This window comes from Cricetulus griseus, chromosome 3, assembly GCF_003668045.3.
Source record: "Cricetulus griseus strain 17A/GY chromosome 3, alternate assembly CriGri-PICRH-1.0, whole genome shotgun sequence".
NCBI classification, from domain to species: domain Eukaryota; kingdom Metazoa; phylum Chordata; class Mammalia; order Rodentia; family Cricetidae; genus Cricetulus; species Cricetulus griseus.
The window spans coordinates 268,404,583-268,420,835 of record NC_048596.1 but is presented as its reverse complement, the minus strand read 5'-3'; the positions used below and the strand labels follow the sequence as shown (position 1 = coordinate 268,420,835).

The window sequence follows — 16,253 nt, the reverse complement described above, 5'->3', positions numbered from 1 at the left end:
TAGGAAAATATACTTAAAGCACCTGGCACAGGGTACCACAGAGTATACATTTGCCTAGCAAACTGGTCTACACTAGAAAGACTTATTTCTATTGAGCTGTAAGAGTTAATACTAATTCTTGTATAGAATCTGATACCAAAGATGGAGCAGACAGATTCATCCCTTTTTTTGGATATGGGATTTCCTTTAGCACAGCAAAGTGCCTAGCAAAGGTGTTTCTCAACTACACGAGGCCATGTTGCTGAGTCAGAGTTCGTAAGATCTATAATATAGTTAAGTTGTTGGGTGGGCTTCTAGAAAAGTCCTTCTTTATTAAGGAAATGGTGATTGATGTTCCATGTACCATTTTGACCCTTGACACAAATTGGAAGGACGCCTAATTTCTTAAGGGTAACAAAGGAGAACGTTTGGATCCCTGTGTATACCAACTCTTTTTTTTTATGAGAAGAAAGGCATGCCTAAGGGTTTAGGTCAAGACTCTGGAGCCTGGGGTTTCTGTTACAAGTAGGTGATCCCAGGCAGCCACTGTTAACTTCAGGGGGCTTGTTTTCATGCATGGGTTCAACTTCTGGGTGCAGACCTGGAGTCCCAAGAAGGCTAAGATGCTGGGAAGATTTGAAGAGAAGAGAGGTTAAACATTGCAAGGGAGCAGAAGAAAGCGGCTCTGGTGTTAAGAACCACACAACTCTTTGAAAGTAGGAGAACTCATCTTTTTATTAGGCTAGCATATCCGGTCGGGAGGATGCTCTGGAGAGACAGTTTCACAAAGTATTTATGGGTTTTCAGCATTGGTCATTCAATTGCTACAGCACTGGTGGTTTTACATTGTTGCCCAAGTGACCATTTGCAGATGGTCTGTTTCACGGCACCCGATGGGAACTTTCCACTGTAGTTCGAGCAGATTTAGAGAAGCAGGTGCTGTGACTGTCAGGACATTGTTTAGCAGAGTGGATCGTTGTGGGCACAGTTGTTTCACCAGATGGCTGTGAAAATCACTTCTACAAAATTCAACTTCTCCTATTATTAGTACAGTTCTAAGGCAGAATTTTATGTTTAAGCTGCCATGGTGCAAGTCAGTACTTCCATTATATTAATTTTGCACATTAAAGACAAGAGATACATAATACGGGCTTGTCTTCGCCGGGAGCTGCGACGGAGCACGCGGCTCCCTCAGCGAAGCCCCAGGGCGGTCCTCGCTCCTCCTCCCTCACCTGCGACTCTGCATCGGAGCTGGCGGGGAGTCGGTGCCTCCGTGCGGCAGGCGGGCACCAGCTCCTCCTCGGGGCCCTGGGGGTCCTCCGGCTTCGCGCGCACAGGCCGCAGGCCGACCGCGCCACCACCACCCAGCTCCAGAGCCGCCCCCCGGGCCGCGCGCGGAGGTTCGAAACCCCTAGGCGCCATCCCTTGCGTCACGGGCCGCCTCAAGCCGCCATTGGCTGGCGCGTGTCACGTGCAGCGAGCGACTCTGGCTATTGGCTGGCGGGCCGGGCGCGCGCGAGGCTGCGCGGGGCGAGGCGGCGTCATCGGCTGCCGGGCCGCGGAGCGGCCGCGTGCGCGCGCCGAGGGCAGACGTTGTGTGGCGCGCCCCGCGGGGAGTCGGTCCAGCTGCTAGCGGCGCGGCGCGGCGGGGAGGCCGGGCCCGGCAAGCGGTGAGCGGTCGGTCGCGGGGCAGCGGGCAGGCCGGCGCCGCGGAACCCGAGCAGCGTTTTGGGCCCGCCTCTCCGCCCGCGCATCCCGGCTCTGGACGTTCGAGACCGACCGAGCGGCCGGCCGGCTCCAGGGCTCCGAAGCCGGAGAGCGAAGCGCGCCAAGAGGTTCGGAACCTGAAGCCGGTTAGGCGCCCGCCGAGCGGTCCCCAGACGGTTGTCCTTACGCGGCGGGCGATAGAGGGAGGCGTTTTGTAGAAGCATCCCTAGGGGCGGGGCGGGGCGGGGCGGGACCGGGGCCACCAGACTGCGGGCGGGCGCCCTTCTGTGCTGCTCGGCGGGGCGACACTCCCGCGTCTCGTGAGCCGTTGGATGCCTGGGTGTTTGAGCTGAGACCTCTTGATTAGAAAATTTCGGTAACCAATTTCCCGAGACGAACACACCAAGCAAGACAGTCGTAAGCTGGTAATCAGACTACCCCCACCTTATGATCTCTAGTTCAGACCTGATTCTGCTAGTAAATGAGTCACTTGACCTTGTCCCAGTCACTTTTCTCTCTGACATGCATTCTCTCAGCCTTGATGAAGATGCCCCCGTGTGTGTGTGTGTGTGTGTGTGTGTGTGTGTGTGTGTGTGTGCGTGTGCGTGCGCGTGTGCGTGTGTGTGTGTAGTCTTACATAATACAGGGCTCGTGGCCTGTCACAGCCTCACAACATAGATACACAGTACCTGTGGTAGATTAGATTTTAATGGGAAAGAAAAGATTGTAAAGAAAGAAAGGCCGTGTGTGTGTGTGGGGGGGGGAATAGGGGTTGAGAAACAGTACTTCAGGGAACTAGCTGATCAGCTATCCCCCAAGAGTTGCCTATGCTAATGAACACCAATTATCATTGAGAGCCGGAAGAACCTGGGATGACCTTATCCTTGTGTGCTCATGTAGACATTCACACATGCCCCACTCCCCACCCTGTACATAGCTAGCACAGTCTTACTTGATTTTAACAACAAAGTGGCACTCTAGTTGTTTTTGTCGTTCTCTGAGAGAATGGAAGGTTTGGGCGACTTGCCACAATCAGAGCTATTCACTGAAAGAAACAGGGTTTAAACACGAATGTTTGGTACTGGAAACCGCTCACCCAGCATCACATGGTTCAGGATGCCCTGTTGTAGAGCCAAGTGTCCGGGAATTCTACCTGTGACTTTTTTAAAAAAGCACGGATACCCAGGTATTGCTGAAAAACTAGGACCAGCCTGGATTTGCATAAAACCTCACAGATGATTTCCTATTTGGTAACCCATAGTCCATTTTAGCCATAACTAACCCCTCACCTGATTCCAATGCCTTCGTGGGGTTGTGTCCTAGGGACTCAAATTTCCCATCTCAAGCACTGCTTCCATTTTCTCTTCAAGAGGACGATTTTCTCCAGAAGGAAATCCTTTGTTGGCGGAATCCAAAGGTTATGATAGAGCACTGTCGAATACCCACCCCTCTTTTTGGAGAAAGTCCTGACAATTTGAATTTGCTTTCTCACTTTTTTTTTTTTTTATTAGTTCTAGTTAGGGAACAAACTTGCTTCACATGTAAGTCCCTTCTCCCTCTCCTTCCCCTCACCCCATCCACCCTCCCCCACCCTCAGCCTACCCTCCACCCCATCCATCCACCATGCTTTCTCACTTTTTATATGATCTTCCTTGAGTGCCACTGAATATATTTTTTAAAAAGGCTCAAGGCGTTTCTTTTAAAGTCAATGTGAATCACAGTTAAACCCTATGAAGAAAAGTTTAAAAATCACAATTTACTCATATTACCACCAGTCTAACAAAATGAGGCTTATGGTCTTTATATTGCTGTATCCTTGTTAGTGATGTCTCTCATGTCATATAAATTATTCAGGTTTGCCGGGCAGTGGTGGCGCAAGCCTTTAATCCCAGCACTAGGGAGGCAGAGGCAGGCAGATCTATGTGAGTTCGAGACCAGCCTGGTCTACAAGAGCTAGTGCCTGGACGGCCTCTAAAGCCACAGAGAAACCCTGTCTTGAAAAATACAAAAAACAAAACAAAACAAAAAAAATTATTCAGGTTTACAAAACTTAGAAAATTCTCAGAGATGAGCTTGAACTTCGAAATTCCAAATCTGGGGGAAAAAAATCTGAAAATTATTCTGAAGATAAACTTCAAATCACTGTTCTCTTAAAAGCACATTTTAGCCCATTTTCCAAACCCAAACCTGCCCCCAGGTCCAAAACTTTTATTTTTTTCCTCAGTTCTAAAATAAGCAGTGTGGAGGGAGGCTATTGTGAATAGTGCTAGAGTGAGCTCCGTAGTGCAGATTACTCTTTGAAAGACTGATTTCTTTTGTGTAACTCAGAGCATTGTGATGGGCGGTGGTGGTGAGTGGTATCTCCCCCCCCCAAAAAAAAGTTATTTTGGGTAAGGACTTTTTGAGTGGCAACTCTACATGTTCTGGTTTTGGCTGCTACAAAATAACTGTCTCTTGTTTGGATCTTTCTGAGAATGGGTAAGCATAGATCTCTAGACTAGGCTTCCTATCTGAATGCTATCATGTTTATATAGCAAGGGGAGCTGACTACCACAGATTAAGAGAAGACCCACAGTCACAGGGAGGAAACAATGACATTTTTTATTTATTTTTATTGTTTTTTTTTTTTCTGTATTGTCTTGGAGCCTGTCCTGGAACTCCCCCTATAGATTAGGCTGGCCTCAAACTCACAGAGCTCTGCCTGCCTCTGCTTCCTAAGTGCTGGTATTAAAGGCATGGGCCACCAACACCCGGCTACAATGTCATTTTTTTAATGTCCAAGTTATTTCTGTTAATTACAGTTCAAGTAACATTGTTCTGCACACACCTGTTCCATCTTGTGATTTAGGACATTGTCCCCTTAAACCAACTTGCTTCCCATATTCATGAATTCAGAAGTCATTCATCAGAAGTTTTGAGTACTTACTGTGTACCAGATATGATAATCATTTAAGTGTGCCTACTACACAATTCCATAGCCAGTGCTATGTATCTAAGAAGTATTCTGATGTCACCTGCTCATGAAAACAGTTTGCATCTAGATTCACAGCTTTACAAAGTCAGCCTTTGGTGGTTTTCATTTATTTATATTGATTTGAGTCTTCTGTTTGAGGGATTAATTGCCTGTTTTTAAAAATTGTGTTGTGGTTCAGTTTTTATTTTTTGTTACTAATAATGCTTCCTAAGAATTATGAGGTATAATATAGTATTTTATAAATAAAGTGTTTTTCTTCAAAGATAAAGTATACAATCAAACTTAGAAAATATCAGTAATCAGAAAAAAAACATAAAAAATCTACAATCCATTCTTATTCCTTCGGTGTTTATTCTTCCACTCTCTTGTCTATGTGTTATGTGTAGAACTGAGAACATACTCTGTATTGTGTGTGTGTAAACTGTATTGTTATGAATGTATCCATGTAAAAGCGTGGGTGCCTACATGTCATGGTGCATGTGTTAGAGCAGAGAACAGCTTTTAGGAGTTATTTCTCTCCTTCTGTAGTGGGATCCAGGGGTGAGCGTGCTTCAGGGGCTTTTTACACCATTGATCCATTTTGCTAGCCGGTGTATTATATTTTGTGAAGTATTTTTAATCTGATGATACATGGTAAATAAGTGCATCCTTTACTCACATGACTCCAGTTCTTCTTAAACAGCCATTTTGTTGCTAGAATTGGGACTAGAAGAATCCTGTTTATTAGTGACTGTAGGGGACAAATTCAGTGTAATGTCCACCCAGGAAAATAAGCCTCTGCTCTTCTTCTTTCATTAATTCCTGCCCCATTCCCCCTTTCCTAGTTCCAGGACAGCAGGGTTCTGCTGGCAGCATCCCTGCAGGAAGATTTAGTCTGAAACACATTCAACATTGTAGTTTTCTTCTAGTTTTTTTCCAGATGTAGTTGGTCCTGCTAGAAATTCTTGAATCTGGAAGCATCCTATTTATTTAAAAGGTGTTCCTCCTAGAGCTAGAGCTAGTGGAAGAGATGGGTTTTATAGGTAGAAAAAGAAAAGCAAGCAAGGAACAAAACCCAGATTGGTCGTTAGAGGCAGCTGCAGGTAACTTGCAGGTTTAGAATGGAATTTTCTGTATCATGCCATTTCAGACAAACTGAATTCCTTCTGATTGGCTGCTGTTAACCGTCTCCTGTTTGGAAGACTGGTTCTCTACAAGTTTTGTGTGATAACCTAACATCTAGCACAAGTGACCATTTGGGCCGGGCCTGTCCATCAGGCCTAGCACAGTCTACAGTCCTCTGCTCTACCAGCTGAGCTATCGAAGAGATACACTAGTACAGTCTACAACAAAGACTTTTTGCAGTTCTATCACCCTCATTATCTGAATTGGATATGTATGTGTTGAATATATTATCCTTTTCTTCACCCACACCCCATTCTAGGAACCAAATCCAGGGCTGTATCAGTGAGCCATACTACCAGCCTCCAAGTATTTTTAACCTATTCCAAGAATGGATGGTCTTGGGATCTCTGCAGATATCCAGGTCATCATGAGCCTTTGAAGAAAAGTGACTAAACTAACTTTAATAAATTATTTCAATCATCTTAACAAAACAATAAAATATAAAGAAATTATGTAGTGTAAAATTAGAAACATAAGGGAAAAAAAACTCCTTCCTTTCTTCTTTCCTCTCTGTCTCTCTTCCTCTCTTCCTCTTTGTGAATTCCTGAGTGGTTTATCGAGCATAGGTGTTGAGTATGGGTTAGCATCAGATGGCTCTATTTCCATTGTAATAACCATCAGCCTCAAGTTGTTGCTTCATCTGTGTGAATTAGTAAGCTACATTTAAAAGGAGAATTGGTTTTTCCAAACATTAAGTGTGACTTAAAAAACACAAAAGGCAAATCAATCCACAGGTGAGAAACAGTAATCCAGAAAACTACCCTGAAATGTCAGCTCTGGACCCTGTCTAAATTGTTTAAGGGGGCAGCACCCTTCTGGAGAGTAAAGGTAGGCGTGCTTCTATACCTGTGGCTTCCATACTGTCTTTGGTATGTGTGGGTCCAGCCACAGGCTGGGCACCATGACCAAGGAGGTGACAAAGGGCAGGGCCAAGACCCCAAGCCAGAGCAAATGAAGAAAGATGGCCCTACCTGGCATTTCCAAGCTCTGACAGCTCTCAGAAGGTGTTTCCTGCCTGCCCAGCCCCTGCTGTGGGCAGATTTCGGGTCTTGGGCCTAGGTTTATGGTTACTGAAGACCCTGCTGCTTCTGCTCAGCTCCAGGCCCTTATTCCAGCTCAATATCCATGGCCTCAGGCTGGGGGTGGAGGGGAAGAAGGAAGGTTAGCTCAGACCTCAGAATCAGCTGTTGCCCCTCAGAACTGGGGCTCAGCACACAAGAGAAGCCGGAAAGAGGTAGGCAGGGTGTGGATGTGGTTTCACTGTACAAAAGGCAGGCAGGGCATACCAGCTGCTGAGAGGCATGGACTGCTGCAAGGCAAGGCCCATTCTATGCTCATTTGTGTTTACCTTCTACATACAGAGTTTTATATTTGACTCCCTTGAATTTTAGATTTTTGTACTGTGCTAGGCAGGGACTGTACAGAGTAGCCAACTTTAGTTCAATGTTTGCTATTCTTTGGGCAGAAGCTTTTTAAAAATAGATGATAAGAACCACAGGGGAGGGATGGTCTTTGTGATTATTGTGATTGTTCTTGATGCCCAGGGGAAAAGTATTCTCACTTAGATCCTTCTCCCCTACCTCATACAAATGACTAGAGGACTCAAAATAGGAAAAGCAGAATGCTACTCATGACTTGTGGATATTTATAGGATAAATGCCAACAATGATTTACACTGATAGAAACATATGGCAGAATATTGTACTTTTAGCCCATAACCTCCCATTTCTGTTTTCTGAGTGATTATTACTTAGATTAGTGTAGACGTCCTTGATAGATAAATAAACTCAAATTAATGAACATGGAAATAAAGTTGAGCTGTTTTTCTCTATTACAGTGTGAACTTCTAAATTTTGCTTTTAGAAAATTAACTTTTCTAGGTGCTATCAAATTGTAGAATAAAATATTATTTTATTGTGTCAGTTAATTTAGATGAAGGGCTGAGGAGATAGTTTTGTGGGTAAAGGGCTTGCTGTACAGGATGAGGATCTGAATGTGGCTCCCTAATACTCTGGTAAGGTAGATGAGGTGGCATATGATTTTAGAAATCTCAGTGCTCCTACAGCAGGATGGGAGACTACAGAATCATGGTAGCTCACAGATTGGCTAATCTGGCATAAGTAGCAGTAAACAAGACTGTCTCAAACAAGGTAGAAGGCAAGGAATTATACCTGAGTTTGTCTTCTGACCTCTATTCATGTACTATGGTACATATGTGTCTGCACACACAGAGATTTTTAAAAATGACATATTTAAACCCAGTAAATTCTGTATTGGACACGTGGAAAAGATCTTAGAGCCCAATGCAGCCTATTATAGATTACCCTTTGTTCTTGCGTATTCTTCAGATTGTACTCTGATTTTACTTCTCTTGCTTACCCTAGCCCTTTGAGTATCGGTAGTCACTAATCTCAGGGTATAGTCTTTCATCCCTTTTTTTAAGCACTAAGTTTTTAAAGCACAAAGACTGTTTTATCCTTGCACCCACCACCCTGCATCTCATGATTTTTGTGGTGCCTATTAAAGGCTTGAGTATTTATCAGATTGAATTGGTTCGTGTGTGTCTGTCACATGGTCTTTCTCTCTGAACACGTACTAGTTTGTCCATGTCCCTTTTGACCTATGTTTGTGTATATGCTGTTCTCCTACTTTGGAAAACTATGCCTGTAAAATGACATAATTTTATGTATCAAAAGTTGGAAAACTGCAAAAGTGGCCTGAGTTTTTTTTCCTGTGTGTGTGAGGGATTGTGGCTGCTGGCCAGTGATGGCAGTGTTGCACTGCTCATGCTGTTCCTGGCCTGCTCAGCTTTGCCATCAGGAGTGCTTTCATTTGGCCCCTGGTCCTTTGGCGTTCTTGTCTGCTAGAGTTTTGAGCCCTTGTCTGCTCTATAGCACTACAAGATGATTAGGCTCATCAGAAATATTCCCTGCTCTAGGCTTAAACAAGTCATTTCAGCAAAGATCCCTTTGCTCTCATGTGCTTATAGCAATTAGGTTTTCATCGCTTTCAGGTAACTGTTGTGACCAGAGTTATAGAATGAATATATATATATATATATGTATGTATGTATGTATGTATATATATATGTATGTATGTATTTGTGTGTGTATATGTGTGTATATATATATGTATGTATTTGTGTGTGTATATGTATGTGTTCATATATGTATATAAACATACATGTGATCCCCTTTATTTGTGGTTTTGCTTTAGTTATCTGGTTAACTATAAATTTAAAATTATGAAGTGGAAAGTTCCAGAAATAAAAAAATGTAAATTTTAAATTGCATGCCATTCTGAGTGACGTGACGTGGTGCTGTCTTGCACCCTCCACTCTCTCCTGCCCTGGACATGAGTCATCCCTTTGTCCACTGTACCCATGCTGTGAATGCTACTCACTCATTAGTTACTTAGTCATAGGCTGTCACAGTGCTTGTGTTCAATTATAGCCATACATGTGTACTTTTGTGTAGCAGACTAATGGTTATCTCATAATGCCTGTGTCCTTCACCTCACTTGTATCATCTCACATAGATAGAATATAATAAGATATTTTGAGACAGGTCCTTAACTATTAGCAGTATATTGTTAAATTCTATTTTGTCAGTTAATCTTTTAGTCTGCCTATTTTATGAAGATTCTATAGTCAATGTATATTGACTATACATTAAAAAGAGCTGAGGGCAGCTGGGCATTGGTGGCACACACCTTTAATCCCAGCACTCGGGAGACAGAGGCAGGTGGATCTCTGAGTTCGAGGCCAGCCTGGTCTACAGAGCGAGTGCCAGGATAGACTCCAAAGCTACACAGAGAAACCCTGTCTCAAAAAAACAAAAACAAAAAAATTCTCATTATTAACAGTTTACTTTTTATAACAAATATAACAATATTTTTAAATTAACTTGTTTGTGTAAATTGTAAAAGTTGGATGCATGGCCTTTATCACTGTGTCATTTGCAGATATTTTTCCCAAGTCTGCCTCCTTTTCTCACTGTCTTAATGTCTTTCACTAACAGAAGTTTGAAACTTTTTTTCATTTATTGAAAATAGATTCTTTTCTCATGCAATATATCTTGATTACAAATACACAGCCCCTCCCTCTACTCCTCCCAGTCCATCCCCTCTCCCCTCCCCCTCTCCCCTCCCTTCCCCTCCCCTCCCCTCCCTTCCCCTCCCTTATCCTTTCTAGTCTAGTAATGAGTAGTCACAAGTAAAGCAAATAACAAACCATGTTAAGCTTTCATGATGAACACTAGTTGATTGAAAAAAAGTTTAAATGTCACAAAGTATGCAAATATATGCTTAGTTTTATATGTATATATCATTACATATTAAAAGGAATATCTAAACAATGAACATGGTAGGAATTCATATAATGGTGTTCAATGAGATATGGTATCTGGTACTTAACCAAAAAGCCCATGTTTTGAGCAGCCTGGTGTTTTTTCGACATCAGCCTTATAACAATTTCCTAGTTTCATGCAATTTGAGATAGAAACTTGGTAAGAACATTAAACCAAGTCTCACCCAGGAATATTAGCCAGTTTACTGATTAAGTTGAGGATATGGGGCTTGTCAGTATATTTCATGATACTGTGGGAATTGGCTCAGAAACTGTAAAATATGTTTAATGTTGACAGCTAAAGTAACCCAGAAAGCAGTCCTCCATGACAAACTCTTTAAAATGTAAATATGTGCTGTTATGTATGTGTACATTGCTTATCTAGTACAGTGGTTCTGAATGTGTGAGCATCACACGGAAGCCAGTTAAAAGTAAGATTCTCAGCCTCATAGCCTTCTGGGTCTGAAATGAGGGTGGAGACAAGTAAACTGGGTTATTTATTTGTGATACTGGAGATTGTGTAAGACAAATGCTCTACGACTGAGCCATAACCGCCAGCCCACCAGGTCATTCTTATGGGTGTTGAAGTGGCAATTGTCTATATTGATGAGCTTGGAAGTATTTGTGCCTTAATTTGAGATTGGTTCAGACCTGGATAAAGTGTCAGGTGCAGCTACTAGCAGGAAAAAGAAAGGGAATATGGAACAGCTTCCGCTATTGCTACCAGTTTACCTCATTTGTTTGTCATGAAGTATTTTCTGAAGAATATGACTTCAGCAGCATAGTTCTTTAAATGATGAAATAGGAGGGTTCCTGAAGTGTTGTTTTTCCATGGTGTGTGACTTGCCTCCTGGGAGCTTTGCAGTCTTCCCTAAGGTGTAGTTAAAGTGTGAGATCACAGAAGCCAGTGAAGTTAATAGTAAACTGCCAGGTGGATTGCAGTGTTAAGATGGCCTTCAGCCCTCTCCCTGAGGACTACAGGAGGCTGCTTGTGTCTGGGCCTACATAGACCTCCAGGATAAGGAGATGGGAATGAAATATGTAGTTGACATTTGGGGAGGGATCTTAACAGGAAGGAAGTATGGACTGGGGTGAGAAGAAAACAGATCCAATCCGTTGGGGGAATTAGAACAAATTTGTCAGATGAAAGATTTACAAGAAATTAGAGATTTGAATGTGTTCAGGAAAACATCATAAAAGATTATGATGCTATTCCTTGTATTCGCATTGTTCTGTCACACAATTGTATGCTCTCAGTATCGCTGAGACAAGTAAGGTATGATTACAGTTCCTACTTTATAGATGGAAAAAAGTGGAGATTCATATTTTAAACGGCAGTAGCAGGTACCCATTACTGGATGTTCATTCATTCACTCATCTAATCCTGAGTCCTTACAAAATGCTAGGTTCTAGCATGCGTCTAGAAGTGCAGATGTTGGCAAAGCACATCCTCCTCAGAAAATGTGTTTTCTGTGAGCTTATACCATAGAAAAGGAAAGATGGACAATAAACTGGATAAATAAAGTAAATGATACAGTATTGTATTTTTATCATGATCCTAGTGAGAAATATTAATAAGTGAAGATGATTTAAATTTTAGGTGGGTTATGTGGAGGGTTTTTGGAAGTAGAGTGACATGCTAGGTATGGTAGTATATGCTTGTGATCTTAGTACTTGGGAGATGGAGGTAGAGGGTCAGGAGTTCAAGATCACTGTCAGCTACATGGGAGTTACAATTAGGAGTTGCCTTGGGTCTCAGAAGAGACTTTGGACTTCTATATTAATCATTGTTGAGACTATGAAAGACTCTGGGGACTTTTGAAGTTGGACTAAATGCATTTTGAGTTAAGATACGGCCAGGAGCCTTGGGTGGTGGACTGTGCTGGATTGGATGAGAATGTCCCCCAGAGGCTCGGGTGTTTGAATACAAGGTCCCCAGTTGGTAGGGTTAGGAGTTTGGTTTTCCTGGAGAAAGTATGTCACTGAAGGCAGGTCTTGGGAGTTTAAAGACTCACACCATTTCAGGTTCTCTCTCTCTCTCTCTCTCTCTCTCTCTCTCTCTCTCTCTCTCTGTTTTTTGCTGAGGTTCAAGGTGTGAGAAGCTTCCTGCTTCTTCTGCCATGTCTAAGCTCTGCCATCATGAACTTTTTATCCCTCTGAAACCATAAATCAAACTCTTCTATAAGTCGCCCTAGGCATGGTGTTTTATCAAAGCAATGGAAAGATAAGTAATACATTACTCCATGATCAAAACAAATGGGTCATCAGACCATGAAAATAAATGGAGGAACCTTAAATGCACATTTATTTATAAGTGAAAGACTCTATTGAAAAGGCTTTCTACTGTGTGAGCCTAGCTTTTTAGAAAAGGCAAAACTGAAGAGTATTATGAAATTTAGTGATTGCAAGAAGCTAGGAAAGGGATGGTTGAATAGGAAGAGCATATGGGGATTTTTAAAAGTGAAAACTACCTTGTATGGTACTGTAAGGGTGGATTTTTCTAAACCTATTGAATGTACAACAACAAAGAATTGGGAAGTGGAAAAGGGCCCAGCGGGCAGATGAGAAAATCTCTTACCTTAACTCTATTTTTGTGTGTCTGAAACTGCTCTAAAAACATTGTCAGGGCTGGAGAGATAAAAATATATAAAGGAATTGGAATAGTTTCTGTATGGGGTGAGCGAATATCATTTGGTTATTATCATGTTATGAATGCACCATTATGTTTACATGGCTTGGATAAATTCATTCACATTCTTGAGCATCTGTGATTATTGTCTAGAATCTTACCATACTGACAGTGTTGCCCATAAGATTGGACACAAGACCTCACACGTCAGAACGACGGAGAGTATAAATTAGTAATACATGAGTATTGTGCTCCTCCAGAACTCAGGCACTTTGGAAATGGGGACAAGAAGGGATCTGCCCTTCACAGGTGCCCAGGGTGATCCTGATGCATCCCCAAGGTGGAGTGCTTGAGCAGGGAACATCAAGGAAAGTTTAGAGCACTTGCTCAATGCTCCCTCTCACAAAGTGTCTCTAAGAAATATGCAAAACACCATTACATCCAGAAAATAGAAGAGAGAGAGCTAAGGTTCTTCAGGATCTCACAACCTAGTCTCTGTGAAGTGAATTCATTATGAAGTAGAACATTACTTCGTGACTGTTCTCCTGAACTGTGAGTGATATTTCACCACTGTACTCCAGTTTTAAGTAGTAGGTACTAATTAGTGAAATGTGTGACTAATTCCAAACAGTTGAGTCATTTGGAGGGGAGGATTTTAGGGATAAAAGAACTGTAGGATCGAGTGAGCAAAACACTTGTCATTGAGTCAGGAAGTGAAGTTACATAATGTGTGATCACAGTGAAATGCCAGGATTAAAATTGAAATTCTCCTTGTTCTGCAGCTAGGCATATGAATAAATTAATTGTGAATTGAGCTAATGTTTTCTTAAGACTTCCTGGAGGAAGCTCAGCTGTTACTAACTACTAACAGGACAGACAGCTAATGCAGAGAATCTTTTAAAAACTATTTTAAGGTAAGAAGCAAAATGAAGTGACTATAGTCTAGGAAGGGAACGGAAAAAATTACAGTATTGATTTGCAAAGAAAAATAACAAGCATTTGCTTTATGTCAGGCATTGCTTTACATATGCACATACACACAATCTCTTCCTTACAACCTATGAAAGTGCATATATAATCTTCATTTTGCAAGAGAAATCAAAGCTCAAACCAGTTCATGTAGATGGCAGTTGAATAATTAAGATTTAAACATGGAACTTTGACTTTATAATGTATTTAAATATTGAGTTTTTGATTAGCAATTATGCATTTCTATGCAAAGAAGCATACAGTAGACATTGTTTCAGAGATCTGAGATTTGAGTTTCAGAGATGAGTGGTAAGATTTCTGCTCCTAACACATAAATAAGGCAGTTGCATCTTCATACCTTAACTAAAGTTTTAGACAACTTTATGAAAAATGTTTGGAAAGCAGGCAGCCCATGGCTTCAGTCTTTTAGAGAAGAGATGTTAACATGGCAATTTTAAGGTTGTATCAGCTGCCTCCCTGGGGGAAGTTTCCAGATTTGGGCTTAGGGAGGGGACCAGGCCTTCCCAGAGATGCACAGAGGGCTGACTCAATGGAGCCAAAGTAGCTAGGATTTGCATAGCTAAGGTCTCTGACAGAGGTGAGGGAGACCCCACCCCAGAAAGTCCTCAGAGCTTTGCTGAAGTGCAGTTTGCTGATTACTGTTTTGTACAAACCATCTGAGACCAGGAGCATACAGGATGGGAGGGAACTTGTCACAAATGGCTCTGCTCCATCAGCTGGAGTGGAAAGAAAGGCCTCTGGCCATGCAGGGTGCATCTGAACTAGCCCAAAGTCAAGGCCGGGGAGCAGCCTCAACAAACGTCTCAAAGAAGAGTCCGGGTAACTCCTTTAATAAGAAAAAGTCAAGACCTGCTGGGAAAGTATCCAGGATTTCCTTGAGGAACGTGGATGAGAAGGGACTTAAAAGGGGAAAGGGGGAGGGGATGGGTTACAGATGTTTGGGCAAAGAGGAAAGCTGGCATTTCTAAAGAGTGAAACCGAGGCACCAGATTCCCAATAAGGGCAGATTGACAGTCACGAGGTGAGAGAGGGTTCTGCACGGTGTACTATAGGCTGAGCAGTCTTCTATTTCTCAAATTGACTTTTTATTATGTTTCTCAGACCTGTGAGAATTGGCAGTGTAACTCAAGTAATTAGACACTAATTAAAACAAAGTCAAAATTTCTTTTCTTCTGCACTATTTGTTTTGTTTTGGTGGAGGCTGTTTGCAGTAGTGAGAAGGCTGGAACCCAGCTTCCAGTGTGCTGGGCAAGCACACTAGCACCAGGCTGTGTCCCGGCCCGAGCTCAGCTAGTAGTGCTACATAGCAGCCAAGAGTGTTGGTTGGTTGGTTGGTTGGTTGGGGTATTTGCTAGTTTGAGGTAGTGCCTCACTTCAGATCCTCAGATTTGAGACTCTCCTGTCTGCCTCCCGTGTGTGTGTCCCTTTTGAGGACACCAGTCTGTGCTGTTTCAGCCACACATGTAACAATGATGATATCCAGAGACATGTAGCTAGATATTGAGCATGTGAAGAATGGAGACTGTGCTTTGGAAGCCACCATGATGGAAAATAATTCCATTCTAAAAAATAAAAGCACTCCCTTTCCCCTGCTGGAGTGTTTTTTCTTCCCAAGGGATCAAATGCACCCAAGTATGTGATTGTGAGTAGAAAAATAGGGTGCAGAAATCAGATATGGGCAGTTTTGCATTTTCATTTTTGTGTGAATTTTCAGTTAAATTCAGGAACATAAAGCATTAAATCTAAATGTGACAAAGAAAAGGTTTTTTTTAGCAGTTGAACATTATAATAATTGTAAATAAAATGCAAGAATTTCTATACAATATCATTATCTAGATTTGCTTTAGTTGTTTTGGTATCTGTGTAAGTAATGTGTGTGCTGTATGTGAGAGTACATATGTGTGCATGTTAAGTCACATGTGGTGGTCTCTATATAGCCATGACTGTCCTAGAACTCACAGTACTCCAGAAGTCAGGCTGGCCTCAAACTCACAGACATGTCTGCCTCTGCCTCCCCAGTGCTGGAATTAAAGGCGTGCACCACCATGCCCAACTTTAGTTTACCCTTCTTTGTACTAAGTTTTCAAATAGCATATCTGGGGGGGGGGGCAGCTCAGTGGTAGAACACTGAGTGCAGTCATCCAGAGAAGGGGGAGGAGAAGAAAGGGCCACATAGTGACTGCCATACTGGGCAGCGGGTGTCTAGCATGATTAGTTAAGTAATACAATCTTTTTTTCAATTTTCCAACAGACAACTATGGCTGCAGGAGTCTTGCCGCAAAATGAAAAAACATATTCCACTTTGGTGAATAGCAGTGGGTATGCTGCAAACATGGATGGTAATAATCTCTTTAGTGTACTTTGTGCCTTCGTGGAAACTCCTACTTAATGAAAGTCATTATATGAAAGTATCTGAAAGAAAAAGCTCTATTCTTCACTTCAGAAGCCCAGGTCCAGGTGTTGTT

At 42.4% G+C, this 16,253-nt stretch overlaps 1 protein-coding gene across 8 annotated transcripts in view; it reads left to right on the top strand.

Moving 5' to 3' along the window:
• Positions 1-1,592: 1,592 nt before the first annotated feature.
• The window catches only part of Ptpdc1 (protein tyrosine phosphatase domain containing 1), a 45,800-nt gene continuing 31,139 nt past the window's right edge, over positions 1,593-16,253 (top strand). Inside the window, exons 1-2 of one of the 8 annotated variants that reach the window (XM_027409982.2) lie at positions 1,593-1,649; positions 16,040-16,127. In XM_027409982.2, coding sequence (XP_027265783.1) covers positions 16,046-16,127 — 82 coding nt within the window. In that variant the 5' untranslated portion in view covers positions 1,593-1,649; positions 16,040-16,045. Of the gene's footprint in view, positions 1,650-1,680; positions 1,833-1,952; positions 2,112-16,039; positions 16,128-16,253 lie in introns of those variants that run through there. The other 7 variants (XM_027409979.2, XM_027409981.2, XM_035442955.1 and 4 more) reach the window with 7 other exon arrangements.